General features: G+C 31.3%; 1 protein-coding gene and 2 non-coding genes across 4 annotated transcripts in view; 2 read left to right on the plus strand and 1 right to left on the minus strand.

Moving 5' to 3' along the window:
• Positions 1 to 2,968: 2,968 nt before the first annotated feature.
• Positions 2,969 to 19,910, minus strand: part of LOC113509604 (RNA/RNP complex-1-interacting phosphatase) — a 100,193-nt gene continuing 83,251 nt past the window's right edge. Inside the window, exon 10 of one of the 2 annotated variants that reach the window (XM_031910916.2) lies at positions 2,969 to 5,620. In XM_031910916.2, the coding sequence (XP_031766776.1) occupies positions 5,572 to 5,620 (49 nt within the window). In that variant the 3' untranslated portion in view covers positions 2,969 to 5,571. The remainder of the gene's footprint in view (positions 5,621 to 19,910) is intronic. The other variant, XM_026892963.3, reaches the window with a different exon arrangement.
• Trnap-ugg (transfer RNA proline (anticodon UGG)) lies at positions 17,137 to 17,208 on the plus strand. Its single transcript has one exon. It is a non-coding gene; the product is annotated as a tRNA-Pro (tRNA).
• Trnap-ugg (transfer RNA proline (anticodon UGG)) lies at positions 19,582 to 19,653 on the plus strand. Its single transcript has one exon. It is a non-coding gene; the product is annotated as a tRNA-Pro (tRNA).

Genomic DNA, 19,910 nt, shown 5'->3' on the forward strand with positions numbered 1-19,910 from the left:
ACATAAAAATGTATTTCTTTATGTCGGCTTTACTTATGTTTTATTTATTTATTTATACTTTATTATTCACATTTACACTATTATAAATAACACACTTTAAAAAACTAGACATAAAAATATATAATAAATAATAAAATATATAATAAAGTCAATTAGTGTTCAATAGCTTACATAAGGTTTCTAAGTGTAGCTTACTCAAATTTACAGGATCAAAGAAGTTTGTGAAGAAATAAAATGCTAATTATGAATCTGTTTCATAACTTGCGTCAGAGTAATTGGCTTAGTGCCAATATTGAAAGACGTTAAGTAAAAAACTTATATCCCGAAATGTCAAAAGTCAAAAGAAATTGGTTTTAGACGACCAATTCCAATATAGTATCCGGTGATATATAAAAAAATCAGTATATTTTCCGAAGCAAAAATAATACGCCTACCTACATTCCTGCTATGTCCGTTTTATAATTTGTCACCTAATGTGTGGAGAGTACCAATCAATAACAAGAATATAAAATAATATCAATATATATAAGAAAAACTATGTACAAAGTACGTCGTTACCTTAAATGCAAGAAAATCGATAACTTAAAGATTTCACAATACTAAACGTTATGTTAGAGTAGAAAACATGAATGAAGAAATATTGGCGGCATTCCAAATGTCGGGACGAAACGCGTGGACAGTCTGAACGCAATCTTTGCAAAGGTTAAGGGTGACAAAAATAATGTAACAACTTATTTTGAATACGCTAGATTATCATAACTGGAACACATCTTGTTCTAGGTAATGATATATTTGGAGAAGGATTTAATATCTACTTACAAATAATTCACTAACTTTTTTTTTCTTTTTTCTTAATAAAAAGGTACAATATAAATACAACGTGCCCATTTCCTTGAAACGCATCTATAGATAATAAAATAATATAAAAAAAACTTTCAATAACTTATTTTTGATTTGGATACCTTATCTTATTACATTTGCGTCTCTTTCATTTTATTTTTTCATTATATTATTAAATATTATTTTTATATATATTATTTTCAGAAAAAAATTAAACTGATATTTCTCTCAGTAAGAAATAAGGACTATGTATACCCATAAACTTATCTAAAATATATGAATACCGGAAATTGAAAAATAAATTTGATTACCGATCTAGTTTCTTTTACCAATAAAGCTTACACAGAATATGCTAAGGCATAGCAACGAATCGAAGCAGACACATGAGTGAAATGTTTATAGAACAATAAAATAACAACGAGAGATTTCATTAATAATGTACAACTGGCAGTTTACGATCAGACATACGCGTAATCACAATAAATCTTTCCAAAAAATGTAATATAATAATGTTGGTAGCTAAACAGTGCGTTGTCGGAGCATTGTGTTGTAGAGTAAAAACTGACAGTGCACAATCAACTGGTTACGATTTTTTATCAAGCACTTGTAATTGATACCTTCTGAAATTAGTAATTATAATCCAATTTAATTATTTAACGGAATTTACATTTTAATGTATATAATCTTTACAATAATTCTGTGTTAACTCTATACAATATATTTATATACTATACAGTATTTAAAAATATACAAAATAGAACCCATGAGTGTAACTTGTAATACACCTCGCCAGTATTATTAATCCTTTGTCGTGAATTGTTATTATTGCCTTTCAACATTTCTGTTCGAACTGCGCATTGTAAACAACTTTAAATGTATCATTAATTAATAATAAACAAATTTCTTCTAACCTAGAACAAATTAAACCTCGAACTCCGTAATGCGGACTACTAGTCCCATTGCTAGCAATGTACTTTGTCAGGTCGATCTCCACGTGGTCCCCCTTGGAAGCCATCGTGCTAAATCCCAGGTGTCATCACGATAGGCTAACTGACCTGCCTTTTCATTTTTACCTATCATCTCTCACTGGTGCCTCACCAGCGTATACCGTTAGCGGGTGGGTTTAAAGGATGATATTCCATTATCATCCTTTAAAAAATCTGATCGAAGTAATTAAACCTTACGTAACTATCATAAGACTTAATTTTAATTAACAATAGCATAAGATAATAAATCTAAAAGCGTTGTCGTACTGATATTATTCAGGCTGTACAAGCGACGTCATCCAAGGCCGGCTCTCGGCGCCTCTGCTGCTCCGTCCATACTTTCAGTGACTTAGCTGTATTAATACACTACGAATGTATTTACCCTAGCATCGCCTACGTACTGAAAACCGCGTGGGTGTATTTCATCTACAGGAGGATTGTATATCGTTTGCAACTTTTCTAGAACATACAAGTTTATAGCTTGCGATGACAATGCTAAATAAAATTAATTTCTGGGTTATAGAAAATAAACTGTCATCTCTGTAAAGTTATCAAAGTATATTTTAATATTTATGTGAAAATATCAAATGTTCGAGTATCAATTGACCTCGCAATGCGATGGTTTTTTTTTAAGTTTTTTGGTAAAGGGTAACAGGTGAAGATGAAGGCAGGTCAGTTGGCCCATAGTGACCAATTGAATAAGAATTAACCACCGTTGTTTCCAAGGGGAACCGCGTGGAGGTCAACCTGACAGGGTGTATCGCTAGCAAAGGGGCTGTTAAATCTCATTACTAACAATCCTTTTCCCTACGCAATGCGATGGTTAGAGCTACAGCTCTTTGTTTAGTTTTTCATAAGAATATAAGAATAATAGCCTTTTTAATTTAGTTATTAATTTAGTTAAACGACCAGATAATTGATGTAATCGTAGAACACTTCTATCCTTTTAAATCCTTTTTCAAGAGATAGATAGAAAGAATAAAAATATAGATAAGGAGATGACCTCTTAATAGAGCGTTACAACCAACAAACATTCGATGTAGTTACGACAGATAATTAATATCTTAATATTATTATATAAAAATGAAACACACATTTCATCACAATATATTATTATTAAATGTATACAATTTTTATTTAAACACTTCTTAACGTGTGTATATAAGTATACATATTAACGATTAGGAACTTATTTTACAAATGAAGCAATATATAACAAAAAAAAATTACAAAACTACACTCATAATTAGCATTAAATACTAGAAGTAGTAAAGAGTTAAGTTAGTAAATAACAGCGATTTGTTTTTCTCAAAATCTACTTATTAAATACTAAACAAAGCTCTTCAATCACGTACGTAACATGTACAAATTAATTATTAAGAACTTATATAACAAAAAGAAAAAATTGAGCAATTGTTATTAGTGTACAGTCTATAATAAATCCCACTCTAATGTCCATAAATAAATATTTTCAATGGAGCATAATATACGAGTACATATATTATAATAAATTAAAAAACTTAGTAATTCTAACAGAAAAAAATCAAAACTTTGAACAATATAATGAACACATTTAGCACTAATAGAACATCGATTGATTACCTTTATGCAAAATTTTATTATTGTTAATAACACTGAGCAATTAATCGTTATTAAGTAGCTAGTGAATAAAAAAAACCTACTTTAGTACCCTTAACAAAATATACATATTAATAAATCAAAAACTTTATAATTATAACAAAAAAGTAAGTTAGCTTTACAAACGCAATAATAAACAAAACAAACAGCTCTATTTATACTATAATTAAAAATAGGGCAATAGTAATCTAAATTATTATTATAAAGAAATATTTAAGAAAAGAACAATTAATTAATTATGAAGAAAAAAAAACATTTTATCTTTTGTATGTTTATTTGTACAGTTCTTAAAAAATATTCTACTCAATCTATAATACTCAATCAATTTTAATAATTCTTTCATATATAGAAACTACATTAGAAGCACCACTTTGACTTCTACGTTTAGATTTTAAAGTATGCATCTTTTTTGTTTAGCCGGTAACGTAAATATTAATGTAATATGTTTTAAATAAAAAAAAAACTAATGTCTTTACAACACGCTTGCGAAATTTATTTTAATTACATACAAAAAATTATTGCCAATTTAAAAATCATTATGATATTTTAATAAATTGCATATTAAATATAAAATAAATCATTTTAACTATCTCATTACATTTTTCAATATCATTATTATTTCTTTCGATCAGACAGACAACAAAATACATTATATCATGAAAATATATTTGCTAGCCAGGACCAGGTACACAATACAATTAATATTTTTACTTTTTGTTGCCAACATGGCCTCTATTTTGGTATGAAACGACATCGATCACAGATATAAAATCATTCTGTATTAAATTAAATACAAAATAACACAAAAACTTAATTGGTATTAGTAATGCATGTAAATAAACAAGTATGTACTTATAAAATTTTTCATTACAAAATAATCTCATATTTTCATCTCATCATCATCTCAATAGGTAACAAGGTAAAAAATCAACCTTAACAAACCTATTACTAATAAGTTATATAAAATCATTCTGTATTAAATTAAATACAAAATAACACAAAAACTTAATTGGTATTAGTAATGCATGTAAATAAACAAGTATGTACTTATAAAATTTTTCATTACAAAATAATCTCATATTTTCATCTCATCATCATCTCAATAGGTAACAAGGTAAAAAATCAACCTTAACAAACCTATTACTAATAAGTTATATAAAATCATTCTGTATTAAATTAAATACAAAATAACACAAAAACTTAATTGGTATTAGTAATGCATGTAAATAAACAAGTATGTACTTATAAAATTTTTCATTACAAAATAATCTCATATTTTCATCTCATCATCATCTCAATAGGTAACAAGGTAAAAAATCAACCTTAACAAACCTATTACTAATAAGTTATATAAAATCATTCTGTATTAAATTAAATACAAAATAACACAAAAACTTAATTGGTATTAGTAATGCATGTAAATAAACAAGTATGTACTTATAAAATTTTTCATTACAAAATAATCTCATATTTTCATCTCATCATCATCTCAATAGGTAACAAGGTAAAAAATTAACCTTAACAAACCTATTACTAATAAGTTAAGTCCTAAGGAATAACCCAAATGTGTATTTTATTTAGAAGAAACAGGTACATACTAATTCGTGAAAAAGCAATTTCAATCTAGATGAACAACATATTATTTCATAGATAACTAATACAAAAAATATTTGAATTTACGGATAGAATACTAAATTTACAAAGACAATTGTAAAAATCAGTATAGAATTAAAAACGTAGTTACATAATATAATCACAAAAAATCTAAACTCTTTCTCTTGAAGTCACTCAAAAATATGCAGCGTGCAATTTCACACTTAGCCTATTTTATTGAGTCCACAAGTATTCACAACATGGTATTTTTTTACAATTTAAATTTCATTCAATCTACAATGTGTTACATCTTTCTAAGGTACTGCTTACTACATTTCTCGCTATTTCTATACCTGTTCCTTACGAAATATACTGCTAAATCCTTTGCTTAAATTTTGTGCCCTTTCCTCAAATAATAACAACCATAAAAATTAATTATTTCTTTTTATATCACAGCCCTATTATTATGCTTGGAACCATGTTTATAAGTCCTTACTTGGAGATGTCCAATTGCTTAAAACTTTTTTTGAGTTGATCCACTACTCTGGCCTTGGCGACGTGACCTGCGACAAAAAAAAACATAAAATAATAAATGTGAATTTTATATAGTATATACTACTAATACCAGAGGACGACTTTTTACAAATGTCATCTGTGTACTTCTGTCCTATACGTGTTTCTGCCGTGAAACAGTTTGTTTTTGCATGGCTGTTTTCGGTTTGGAGGGTTTTTTTTAATGAGTGATAATGGAATGTACCCACCCGCGCTGTCGGTATACACCGGCGGGGCACCAATGAAGAATGATAGGTGAGGATAAAGCAGGCAAGTTAGCCTATCGTGACGAATTCAACAAGGTTGTTCACGATGGTTTCCAGGGGGAGCCACGTAGAGGTCGACCTAATAGGGCATATTGCTATCAATAAGGTTTTAAACTCCAGTGCTAACATTTCCTTTCCCCCCAGTTTAGAGGGTGGAATATAGCAATAAAAATACAGAATACTTAGGCATACCATCTAAGTCCAAAGGAATGGCAATGGAATATTTGGTATTATGGGCGACATAATATACTATGTTATATATATACACAGGTACTGTTCATGTCTATAGGTGATAGTTACCACTTATATATAAAAAAATAAAATAATACAACCCGCATGAGGATGTTGCCCTCTGGTGTCAAGCTTTTCTAAGGCGCCTTCATTACACGCAAATATATCTGTCGCATTATAGCTACTATAATACAACAATTGACGACAAGACATTAAAAACCCTTGAAATAGTTTTTTAAATAATTAAAGATCTGATATTACTCGTATCCTAAATAATGCAGGATATGGGTTTATTTGAATGTTTGTCTTCAATCATACATACACGGGTGAAAGGATTGGTGTGAAATTTCGTACAAAAGTGGACACGTCGACTGTTACGTTCATTACAACAGTAACGGTCGACTAATACATTTGCATGACTACCCTATTAAGTATTGTCGTAAGTGAATTTATTTATTACAATAAAAACTTTTCTTCAAATTGCAATTCTTCAATTTAACATATAGTTTATTTAGATTAAATTCTGCAAGCTGAATTAAAACCAGTTTCTCCTAACCGATTCTTCTAAAATTTTGCATACACCTTTAGTTCTGGACAATATTGTAATATTTTCGAAATGACCGCTACCACAAAATGGTAGATGGTGCATATTTTGTAAACCGTGTTATTATGGGTAAATGAAGGAGCTTGAAGAATAGGTAACGATAAAACATGAAACAAAATCACATCTATTAAAATGGCCACAGTAAAAAAATGGTGAATTGCATTATAATTATAATCATTGTGTTCTTATGTATTTAATATGTATATATTGTATACATGTATTAGCATTTTACAAATATAAATAAATTGATTTTTAAAGTTTGTAAATACTTATTCCAGTTCTGTTTTGCACTACTACTGCCTACTCACTACTTTCTATATCACTGTGTTAGGTTGACAGGAAGAAATCTCTTTTAAAGATAAGTTCGCCTTTGCTTGCAAGATTTCCAATTATTATTATTTCTGTTTGTTTTATTACAATAATGAATATAAAAACTTATTTTTAAAAATCTTTTAAACAACAAGTTATTTTCAAAATTCTGGAAACAAAATATACGATATCAATCCCGCTGTATGTGGACCGACGCCGCGCCACTATGGCGACGACGTGGCTCGCCCGACACACTTTCCATTGACTGGGTTGCACCCACCCATCCCCCGGCAGTTATTTTGGGGAGACGGATATACGTCATAATAACTCTGAGTTATCATTATTTAAGATGGACGTGGGATTAAATTGGACAGTGCTCAGAAAAATTTACACGTTTTTTATCCAAGAACATTATCATCCCTAAGGGTGCACACTAACATATAGTTCGGGTCTAGATGCTGCTGGTTATATGAAGATTTATTTTTTTATAAAATTATACAAAAATAAATAAGTTAATATATCATCGTAACATCGTTAAGTATCACAGATTTGAAAAAGTAAATATAATAGTAAACTATTTAATTTCTCTACTTATTACATCTTTCCTTGCCTCTGTACGAATAAATCCAACTACTTTTACACAGTGCTACAATTAATCTAGACTTACATACAGTAAACCTAGATTAATTGTAGCAACATTTATTCAAGAGAGTACAGTAACTCTTAAAAAAAGCCATCAATTTGCAACACCTGGATCGTTTTCATTGGAGCTAACAACACGTGTGACAGACAAGAGTTTGCATCATAATACCTACAAAACGAGATCAAAAGACGCGCCTTTTATATTCGGTGTGAGACTAAATAATAATATAATCTGTTAAACATGACCGAATTATAACGTAAGCACAAAATGTTGCTAATAATATGGAGGTGGCATATACTACATTGGTAGATTGGTCACAATACTTTTTACAATCGATTGTAAAAAATATTATGACAATTTACTCCCGTTTTGCTTCCATATTAACTTCGTGACAATTAAAATAGTAATTTTTAGTAGTCGGTATTATTAATGTACATATATATAAAATGTGGTAAGATGGAAAATTGATTTTCACGAGTTTCCATGTTTTAAATTTTTACATATTTATAAATATTTTCAGTCTAATGTACTTTATCTACTCGTACGAAAGATCTCATCTTTTATCGTTGTATATGTGTATGTGTGTGTGCTGTGTTGTATATTATGTATGTGTTTATGTGTGTATGAGTATGTTCACGATTGAAGTCGCTTTTATGCAGAGCAAGCTATATTTTCGCACATTGAGGACAAATCCGCCGCAACTTATTGTCGGACAGCGCGGCTCGTTAGATTACAAAATATGACGTCACAACACACTATAGGATCCTGGACCTCTTCAAAGATCGCTACATTGAATAGAACCGGATGATAAAAAAGAAGTGTCAGGGCCTTTGTTTGCGAATTATAAACTCGAGGGGTGGTCATACTTTACGATGTTTATGCGTACTCTTGGACAGACAGTAAGGTGCGGTCAAAAGAGCATTATGACAGACCAACTTGTATGTGTGTGTGTGTGTATTGAACTACATATATACATTGTAAATCAGTGGGACTGGTTTTATTCTCACAAAAAATAGTTTTGACAGCCATACGGTTGTATAGCGGTATTTAAAAAGAATACGTATACAATATTAATGATATTGTATATTATCTAATTGTATTACTTAAAAGATAAAATTAATCCAAACCGTAAAAAAAAACATTTATTGTAAAATATATAAAATAATAATAGTAAAATATAAATGAAATTTATTAAAACTCAATAGTAAACTAATAGAAATCTAACCATATTACGTATTCATTAAACTGAACAACTTTAACCAGGATAAAGAAAATCTCGTTCAAAGTTCGATATTGACTGACAAAACATGCAAGAATTAGGGTCTAAATATAAAAATTGTTTCATAGAATGCATATAATTTCATAGAATAAAATGCATGCTTAAACTAGCATAACAGATAGATATAAAATGTATACCATATTCCAAACTGATACCTGATTGGTTAAATTAACGCCCTATATAAAAATTATGTGTGCCAATTATTGCCAATCCGCCTGCCAAGCGTGGTAACTACTGATAAAATCCCCCAACTGGGAGGCTTGTGTTCAGCATTGGACAGTTAAAGGCTGATATGATGATGATAAAAAATATATTTTATACAATTGTATCTATCTTCATACCAAGACTCTTATGGAATAAGAAAGAACCGAGTGCCCAAAGGCCTCTATACATAAGTTTTTTTTTATATGTCTTACAATGGCAAACAAGCTGACGGCCCACCTGATGGAAACTGGTAACCGTCGCCTATAGACATGAACAGTACCATGGACATTGTTATGTTTTGAAATAAATTGTTATGTTGCGAAACAGTATACTCTGTTGAGTATACTGTTTTGCCCATGATACCCCCATGCGTTGCCATTCCTGAGGACTCAAATGTTATTCCTCTGTACCCTGTAAATTCACACCATATCCCACCCTTCAAACCGAAACACAGCCATGCAAACACAACTGCTTCACGGTAGAAACACGAATGGAACAGAGGTACCCAAGCAATCGCCTTTTGTACAAAGTCTCCCTCTGGTGAAGTATATAGATCTCATGCTTCATTCACCTTCCAACCTGCACCAACTGAACTTATACATACACGCTGGTGTCCAAGGCTCTTGACTCCTCCAGATAGCATACTATTTGATCATAACCTTTAATTAGGTAGTCTAGCTTTCCCAGGATACCTGCATCCATCCATTCTATTTCATAGTTTAATTTTTGTTTTTTGTAATACCTGGTCAATGTGATCGTAATCCACTTGTTCAGTTGGTTATAAGCGGAGAGGGAAATGAATTAGTAGTAATAGAGTCTAACAACTAGCAATATACACTATTAGATGGATTCCCTGGAAACCATTATAGTTAATTCTTGTGGAATATGCCATGATAGGCCATAATAGGCTAACTTACTTTCATCCTTACTAGTGCCCCGCTAATGTATACCGATAGCGCAGACGGAGTTACCACTTCATTATCAGCAATTAAAAAAAAAAAACGTTAAGAAGGAAATATGACCTGAACATGAAACTGTGGCCCTGACAAATGAGCCATATAGATCGCTATTTAGCTATAAAGCCGCCTATTATTGCCTCTTTATCTTGTTTTTATGTAATTAAATTTATGTAATTATTTATTTTATTTGTGTACCTATTGTAATTCTTTATAATCTGTATCATTCTTTAAAGAGAAGAATAAAGAGTTTCCATTCAATCATTCACTATAACATATAAAGAAAACAAGTTCATAAATTTATTATAAAAAATACACTTAGGAGTAAATACATGTTAAAAATAAGAATATATATATCAGTTACGAGTAAGCAGTGAATCCCGTCAGTCGGGCGACCAGTAGAACAAACCACCGGTTTGTTTGCGTTTACAATTTCACATTCTCAGAAATACTGACTTCAGGTAGATTTTTTTTACTTAGGTACATACATCGCGACTGCAGACAAACACAGGCGCCGACGTCTGTACTTACCTATTAAATTTAATTATACAGGAACGAATAAAGGGCATACTAGGTGTTTTTAAGCTGCTTATAATAACTATAAATAGCTAATGTTCATATAGTGAAAGAATAAGACCGTTAGTATAAGAGACTAGCGCCCCCATTCGTGTCAAATTACCAATACATCCTGACAGATCGACCTCCAGTCGTTTTCTCCTCAAAATCATCGTTATTGTTCAGATGAAATTACCCTTCCATTTCACCTTTAAAAAAACATAGTTGTCAATTAAATATCCATTACCTTGATTATCATCATTATCACTATAACAACCCATGACTCCAACTTTAATACTTTCACGACACTTTTAAACCTGATCTACACAAGCATATCCGTAAGATATAGCTAGTCAATAATAAATTAACATAATCGTAAGACTGACATATTTCATGATATTTGGTTGATTGGTTAAGACGTCAAAAGATTTGGAATTAAAAAACAAATTCACCTCCATAATATTAGTATGAATACTAATATAATATCTATAGAATAAAATTATTGATACAATATCTATTTAGTAACGTAAACACCTAAACCATAACAATGATATCGCACAATACAGATTTAGAGATTTGCGATTTTCGAATAACAAGCTCAATATTAAATTTCCACATTCACAGAATGGCGTTGTGAAAACACATAAAACCAGCGACGACATGCTTTATGGTGAAAACAGATTATAAATCGACATTTCATCACTGGAGCACTCCGTACATCGAACTCGATAGAAAGTCACCCGATATAAATTGGTTTACTACTTGGTCCTGGTTTATTTTGCGCAACCACCGTTGGTAGTTTCGCGTACTGCCATTTTCAACCTAATGGCAATGAGAAAGGATTATCAGTAATGGAGGTTAGTAACCCCATCGTTAACCCTATACTGTATTCGGTGGGCCTCCCTGAAGACCATCGTGATTATTTCACGATAAGGCTTGCTTCATCCTAATATACATCCCGTGGGAAAGACATTGTTAATACTGGGAATCTAATAGTCCCATTGTCAGCTGATAAGGTATATCAGGTTGATCTCCACGCGGTTCCCCCTGAAAACCATCGCCGTTGATTCTTGTGGAATTTGTCATCATAGGCTAATTGGCCTGCTTTCATAGTCACCTATCATCCCTCATTGGTGCTCCGCCAGTTAACATTCCAATATTACCCACTGAAAAAACCTATGACAATTTATGCCCTCTTCGACTCTTGGGGTAGTTATTTGTAGAATTTCTGTGAAAATACTCCATATACCTCAAAATTTTATCTCTATCTTTTAAAGTAGCAACTTTTTGCTCCGCAAAGAAAAACAGCAGCTTTAATCATTAGAAAACTAATATTAGACCAACCTTGTCAACTGTAAAATGAATTTTTATAATCCTTCAAATTCGATGATTTAATGGCATAACAAAGTCATAAAAAAAATAAAAGCCAATTCAAAACCTCTATTTTTAGAAATCGCTTATAAACCAACATTAGAGAGCGCTCATTACACGATTTTCACACTATAAAACCTACCTACAACGTTGCGTGCCACTTTATTACCAAGAAAATGGGCTTAAATATAAGAAAACAATGTGACCTCACATTCTTAAAGTTGTAAGTTGTTGCTAATCGCGTTTTGTATGCGCCATCACGAAGTTAAAACTTGGAGCGCTAAAAATTTACTTTAACCATAAACTTAATGTTAAACAAACATACAAAATCTATATAGTATTTGTCTATTAAACGTATGTAGAAGCTTAGTTACGTTATCTATATCTATCTATCTATACTTATAATGAATCTGTAGAGAGATCAATTCTGTACATGAAATATATTTCCAAAATCAAGGAGTGATTAGTAATCGATACTGATGCCAAAAATGCAATCAGTAAAATTTTTATCTGTCTGTCTACTAAAAACTACTCGACGGATTTTAACGAAACTTGGTACAATTATTCTTCATACTCCTGGGCAGGTTATAGTATCTTATACCTATACTTTTCATCACGCTACGATCAATAGGAGCAGAGCAGTAAAGGGAAATATTAAGAAAACGAGAGAAATTACTCCATTTTTAAACATCCGTCGCGTGTGCAACCTTAATGGCCACTTTTTAAAATGTAAAAATATCCACCCTTGCGTAGCCGGGACGGGCCGCTAGTTAATAATAAAATATTAATAAAGTATACATTAATAATCAAAGATTAATGTTTCACAAAAACTTTAATGATGGCAAAATCAGTTATTTTGATTTCAAAACTAAACTACTGAACCAATTTAGATAAAATTTCTATATTAATCAGAAAAATTTCCTTTCAGATTAAAAAAAAATTTTCCAATTCGGTTTATAACTGACGGGTGTAGAGGGGAAAGATATTGTTAGCGATGGGACTTAACAGCCCCAATGCTAGCAATGTTACTAATCAGGTCGACCTCCATGTGGTTCCTCCTAGAAACCATCGTGGTTACTTCTCGTGGAATTCTTCACGATGGGCTAACTGACCTGCATTCATCGTCATCTATCATCTATCACTGGAACCCCGCCTGCGCTGATAACGCAATAGTAATAACATACCGTTATTACTATTGCGTTATCACCCATTAAAAAAAACTGACGGAGGTTTGAGAAAACAAACATAAAAAGATACAGCCAAATTAAAACTTCCTTCTTTTTGAAGTCGATTGAAAGCTATCTGTAATTAGAATAAAAGTTATCCTATATGTTAATCTAGAAGATGGTCTATTTTTATACTAAATTTAATTCAAATATGTTCATCTACTCAAGCATAATCAAGTCACACATATTCAAATATAACAAACTAACACTTATAATATTTCTTATATCTCGTTGTTCTGCTCGTGTAAATTAGTAGATTTCCTGTGTTCCTATCCGGTCATCCATTTAAGCGTGATAAGTAACAAATATGCAATCATCCAAAATTTCATATCTATACTAATATTATAAATCGGAAGTTTGTTTGTTTAAATACGCTACAACTATCTACTTACCCGTCGGAAGTGTAAAATATGTTTTGCATTTGATAGCTCATTTCTTGAGGAAGTTATTTTAGTTGAGAAGTTAAAGGCTAATCGTACATACATGTCACGGAATACAACCAGTTTATAACTTTAGTGGGATTAATATTAATAGTATGGGTACAAAATAAGTCATTTTAGCGGCCCAAAGCTTTGTACTCATTCCAGGAGGAGCGCGAGATGAATCTGTGAAGAATTGTTCCCCGTGTCATTTGCATACATTCAATTTTATAGCGCGACTGTAAATAATCGTCAAAACGCATATTGTGTTACGAAAATGGACTTTCGTGTCTATATTTCATTGTGAGAGAAAGGTGGGAAGGGAAAGTTGGATAGATTGTAATATGAAATATAAATAAAGACTGATAGGTGATCTGATCGTTGAAAACATACTCTGCCAACCCCAAATGTTAATGTGAAAAATATGGATATCACAGCGTTCTCTGTAATGCCCTAGAAATATTATATTGAGTAATGCATAATTTTGACAGTTGCGATTTTCCATCAAACCATAAAACAGGACCTTAAAATACTAAAAAACAACAATTTGCTACGAAAATTAAGAGTCTATTCCAGTATAATAATATTATATAAGTATAACAAAATTGATATAATATCAATAATGGAGTACCTCAGCGATTGAAACAATTAACAATAATATACTCTGTTTTGAATTATTGACTACATAAAAATATAAATCTAGTTCAGAGACTCCTCCAATTGTAATTTGCTTCAAAGTTAGCAAATTACTTACGTTAATAACTAGAAATGTACAAATTAAAAAACTTAAAGTCGTAATGCCAGAAATGAATAACAAATAATATAATATAGTTCCATAATATCATGTGTAACAATGCAAACGAAGTTGATATGGGCAATAAAACTCGCGAATATGTCGTCATGACAATTACACGATACACTGTTAAACTGTTACTGGTCTTAGCACGTACTGGGTTTACTCCAAAACGTCTAGCTAAAAATTATTATTTATAATTTTTTTTACCAAATTTAATCTGAACAGGATCTACATTTTTTTTTAATCAGGATGTTTGATGAGATTTTCCTTTTAAAAAGCTAATAGGATTTTAATTAGATTTGGAATTCGAGAGTTTTTGAAGATAAAATATTAAGAAGACTATAACAAAAATAACAAATCACGAAAATCGATCGACGTTATTTATGATCTACCCCTTGATGTAGCTCATCAAGTGACCGATGCTTAAATTTAAGATTACAATTGTATGAGAATTTATTTAAATATTTAAATATTTTTTAATCCTGTTGTCCTTAAAAGTGACAGTCATGGCAGACATATGATCATAACAGTATATTCTTTAGTATATCTTCGTAGAATATACTGCTCCATCGATATATTCTATAATGTATTTCTATTGGTAGAACTGTCAGGTTCTTTAAAATTGAAAAATAAATAAAAGCAATATGTTTTGTAAAAAATATTATTACGGTCGTAGACTATATATATAATACGTATATATACTTATTAATGAAGGAAGCAAAAGTTTCAGAAACCGGTGTGTATACGTGAAAAGAATTATGTAAATGGATAAAACTTTAGACGTATGTAAAGACAGAGATCTTTAGCACTCAATTCTCCCTGGTTACTCTATAAAAGACACATGGACAGGATTGTACTGTTTATTTTTGCGTTTTTAATTAATTTAGGAAATAAAGTATAGCACCAAAACTTTAAAATAACCGCAACATCCTACTAGACGTAGGAATATTATGAGATACGATAGTCGGATACGTCTCGGTAGCAATTTGGGGTTCCGTCGGCGGTGCATGTGCATGTCTGCAACTCGAAGCTTTGCCAAAATTGCCGTCTTTCCGCCCGGTGCTTACGATCTGATGAAATGAGTCGGCAGTGTTTGTTTAGGTTTAGTAACAGCTTACTTTGATATTAAAAATAAAGGCTTTTAGGATAACAGCTTTCACAAGAAATCGTAGCCAAATCTGTATAGATTTTAATAATTCTTTTTGTAATTCTATTGATAGGGTCGATTAATATTTGTATGTTGGATTTTACACAGCAAAATCTCGGTTCATTTTTAAGAAATAAGAATATTTAAAAAGCTTGCTTGATCCGGGAATCGATATATCAAGAATATATCTAAAAAATACTTTCTACTTGGATGGTACCAATTGATAAGGTGTATATTCAAGACGAATTATTTCAAATTAACATATTATTCCTTACATTTAAAGAAAAAATCATTAAAGACACAGCTGTATATTTTTACACCATTATAGCATACTATTTTATGTGTTTATGTATTTATGTGTTTCTACCGTGAAGCAGTTGTGTTTGCATGGCTGTGTTTCGATTTAAAGGGTGGGATATGGCGTGAATTTACTGGGTACAGAGGAATAACACCTGAGTCCTCAGGAATCGCAACGCATGGGGAGTATCATGGGCTAAACAGTATTCTCTGTTATGTCCATGGTACTGCTCATGTCTATAGGCGACGGTTACCACTTTCTATCAGGTGGGCCGTCAGCTTGTTTGCTATTCTAAGTTGAATTAAAAAAAAATATTTTTTCAAAAATTTTGTAAATTTTAAACTTGATAACAAAATAAACATAAGTTAATCCAATTATTATTTTTACAATAAAATATTGTACAATACGTTGGAAAGTACCGTTGGACAAAACTAATAAAGAAGCTCGGTTCTACTCGTCGTGCGTCGTTCGTTCAAAAGTCATATCACGAGATGGAGTTTATGTGGAATAATCTGTTTGTGATGTTCCGCCATCCAATTCGCGCCATGGATCGTAAACGTGCGGTCACCGCTACGTAACTGATCACTTTGATTCGAAAACACCGCAAACTGTTTAATACATCGTCGAGTATGTGGTGCCATTGTAGGAGACGACAACACACAAAAATATACTCTAAATATAAACATTTAGAGACCATTTCAAAGAATAGTGATGAAATCTAAAATGGCTCTTTGAGACTAGTAAAGTATCGTGGGAGTTTCGCTCGTCAACAAGTGAAAAGACATAATTTGCTTCATCATGTCTATAGTAATTTGAAAATAATACATACTTTCTTTAAAATGCAAATAATCAAAATAATGAATAAATTATTTCACCAGAGGACTAACATTACTGACATAGCTCAAAGAATTTGCAAACTGAAAAGGCAATAAATAACTTAGTTACACCTATAGTAGTACCGACAACTGTTAGAATAGACGTATTCTAGTGTAGAAACAAGGTTGCCGCAGACTGGAAAGACCCCGAATCTCCTGATTAAAAAATTTAAGACATGGACTCAGGTATGAGTGCCTCGGCTACGCCTCGGCCCACATTTGTACGTTCTTCCATCAATGCCTCAGTTCCTGGCCGCTGCAGTAATATGTACTATTACTCTATTTACACAACTGTATGTAAAATTTACTCCTTACTACAAAATTTTCTTTTATAAGTTACTGTCAAGCGGCTCGTTGGTCTAGCGGTATGATTCTCGCTTTGGGTGTGAGAGGTCCCGGGTTCAAGTCCCGGACGGGCCCCATTTTATAAAACACATGTGACTTAATTAGCCCACTTCTTTGAGTGGATTGCGCAAGTACAAACACTTGAAATATGGAACGTATGTTGGGAATTAAGATTTGTTTATCATGTGACGGTCAATATCACTGGCATGAAGCTTTAATCGTTTGAATTATTTATTTTTACTATAAAAAACGACACGCTGTATGCAGATTTGCTCGAAATCGTATAGTAATTTTGAATAGCCTATTTATTGTCTTTCTCAAGAAATAAACTATCAAATGTAAAAAGAAATTTTTAAATACGACTTGTAATTGTAAATACATTTAAGATCTTAAAACTATAATACTGCTTCTATTAATTAAAACATATGTTAATTACTCTATTGTGCAAATGAAATTGCAGTTGTGGTGCATATATAAACTATATGTGTTATATACTATGTGTATATTCACTTTTATTCTAAAGAGTGGAATCTCAAGAGGAGTGCCATGGGTGAAGAGACAGGAGCAAGAGTTCTTAAGTCCTTTAACTTATTCCATTTAGTCTAAAGATCTTCACTCTTGAGGCCTAACGTTTCTGGAATACGCTACCTATTAACATAAGCAAGTATCTAACAAATTGATATTTAAAAAAGTCTATGAATATATTTTAAAGAAGCTGTGAAAGCAGTTCATCATCTTCATCATCATCACCTTTGATCTCTATTGTTGTTTATTGGTATAATCGTATATGTATATATATTTATATTTGTATGTATGTTTTATAATATATATTTGTATATATAAGTAATATTTGTTTAATGTATTCATGTATGTATATTTATATGATCATAACGTTCAGTGGTTCTCCATTGTATATGTTATAATTTGTAAGTCAATATGAATACGTCTGTAACTGTTTGTCTACAATAATTTTCAATTTTTTACTGCAAAATTACATTTATGTTTTGCCAAAGATTGACTGGGACAGAATGCTGTTTAGCATTAAATCAGCCTTTTGTACCACACATTTTTTGTAATGTAGTCAATAAAGAATAAATAAATAAAACCAATTTTTTATGATACTTAGAATGGCAAACATAGTGACATCAATGGGGATACAATGGAAAGTAGTAATCGTCATTTGTAGACATGGAAAACACCATGTACATCACATAATACACTGTCATACCGTATTGTTCATGTGTTGTCATTCCTACGGAGGACGGTGTTATACCTCCGTACCATGTAATTTCATTGCCATATCTCACTCATCAAACCAAATTACAGCTATGAAAGCACAGCTGCTTCAGTATAGAAACACAAGTGGGACAGAAGTACCTAACCCGACATCTTTTGTCAAAATTTCCCTCTGAAAGTTTTCATGAAAACTGTCATAATACCAATTTAATTAGACATATTTTATTAATAAAATTAAATTAAAAAAACAAACACAGTATTAAACACTTGTAGAAACATAAAATTCTAAGATATGTGTGAGAAACCAAACACACTGCCATGCGTTCCTACCACATAATAACAAATAGCGCATAAATAAAAAACGGTCCGACTAAAATCCGTAAAGCAAGAATGATGTTCCATTAATGAGCCAAAGAAAACATCGAAGCTCAATATATTACTGCCTAATTACCTATACATTATACTTATCTGGGGTTCACGACAACTGTATGAGAAATGCTTTATTTGACCTGTTGAAATGTATACCGTATTTACAAGTCTATTAATAAGATTAACAGATTAAAACGAGCCATATTTGTAAGGAAACTAGTTTTTGTGACGAATATTTTGTATTGTACCATCAGTATTGGGAAAGTTAAAATTATTTTATTGATTATTGATTTAAATTACATAGAAGTATTGAAGTTATATCAACTTTTTATGGATTTAAAAGATTTTTCTTTAAGTAAATACATTTACATTCTCATGTTTTTATTAATTTATTTCTTGTAAATAAAAATTCGACTGTGTGGTCCCGGCATAGAGTAGATCACCCCTTCCTTTCCCATGGGTGTCGTAAGAGGTGGTTAAGGAAGGACGAGGGATGGACAGCAGCATGCCTCTTAAAACATCTCCTAAGCCTAACTGCGGTTGCCAAGCGTGGCAATTATTGGCAAAACTCCCCTAAGGGGGAGGCTTATGTTCAGCAGTGGACAGTTAAAAGCTGATATAATGATGATGAAATAAAAATTATAACAAAAGAATCAAATTCATTGAATCACTGTCTTTAACAAACAATACTATTAAATGTTGAATAAATAATCAAGAACTGGATCAACATAAGGGCGCACAATTTTTAAAGAGAAAGAATATTGAGACTACATTAAAATAATAGAATCTATATTTAAATAGATTCTTCTATGAACAATACCTATTTTGTATATGTATCATATCGGCTCATTGGTCTAGTAGTATGATACTTGCTTCGGGTGTAAGTGGTCCCGGGTTCAACTCCCGGATGAGCCCTATTTAATAAAGTTTTAATGTATTGACAATAATATCTTTACACGTTAAAACAAATTTACATAACACAATAGTATTTTATAGTTTATGTATATATATGGCTGGTCCAATTTCGATACAACTTGCATGCAAACAATCTACATCTTAGATCCTTATAATAGTACAACTTATTATCGTTGACCTTGTTGTGTAGTAGCATTATTACATTTATATACATAATCTCATTTACGTATCAATATTCGGATGTCATGACTCTTGCG

Source organism: Galleria mellonella, unplaced genomic scaffold (genome assembly GCF_026898425.1).
Source record: "Galleria mellonella isolate WM207_F2 unplaced genomic scaffold, CSIRO_AGI_GalMel_v1 utg57, whole genome shotgun sequence".
NCBI classification, from domain to species: Eukaryota; Metazoa; Arthropoda; class Insecta; order Lepidoptera; family Pyralidae; genus Galleria; species Galleria mellonella.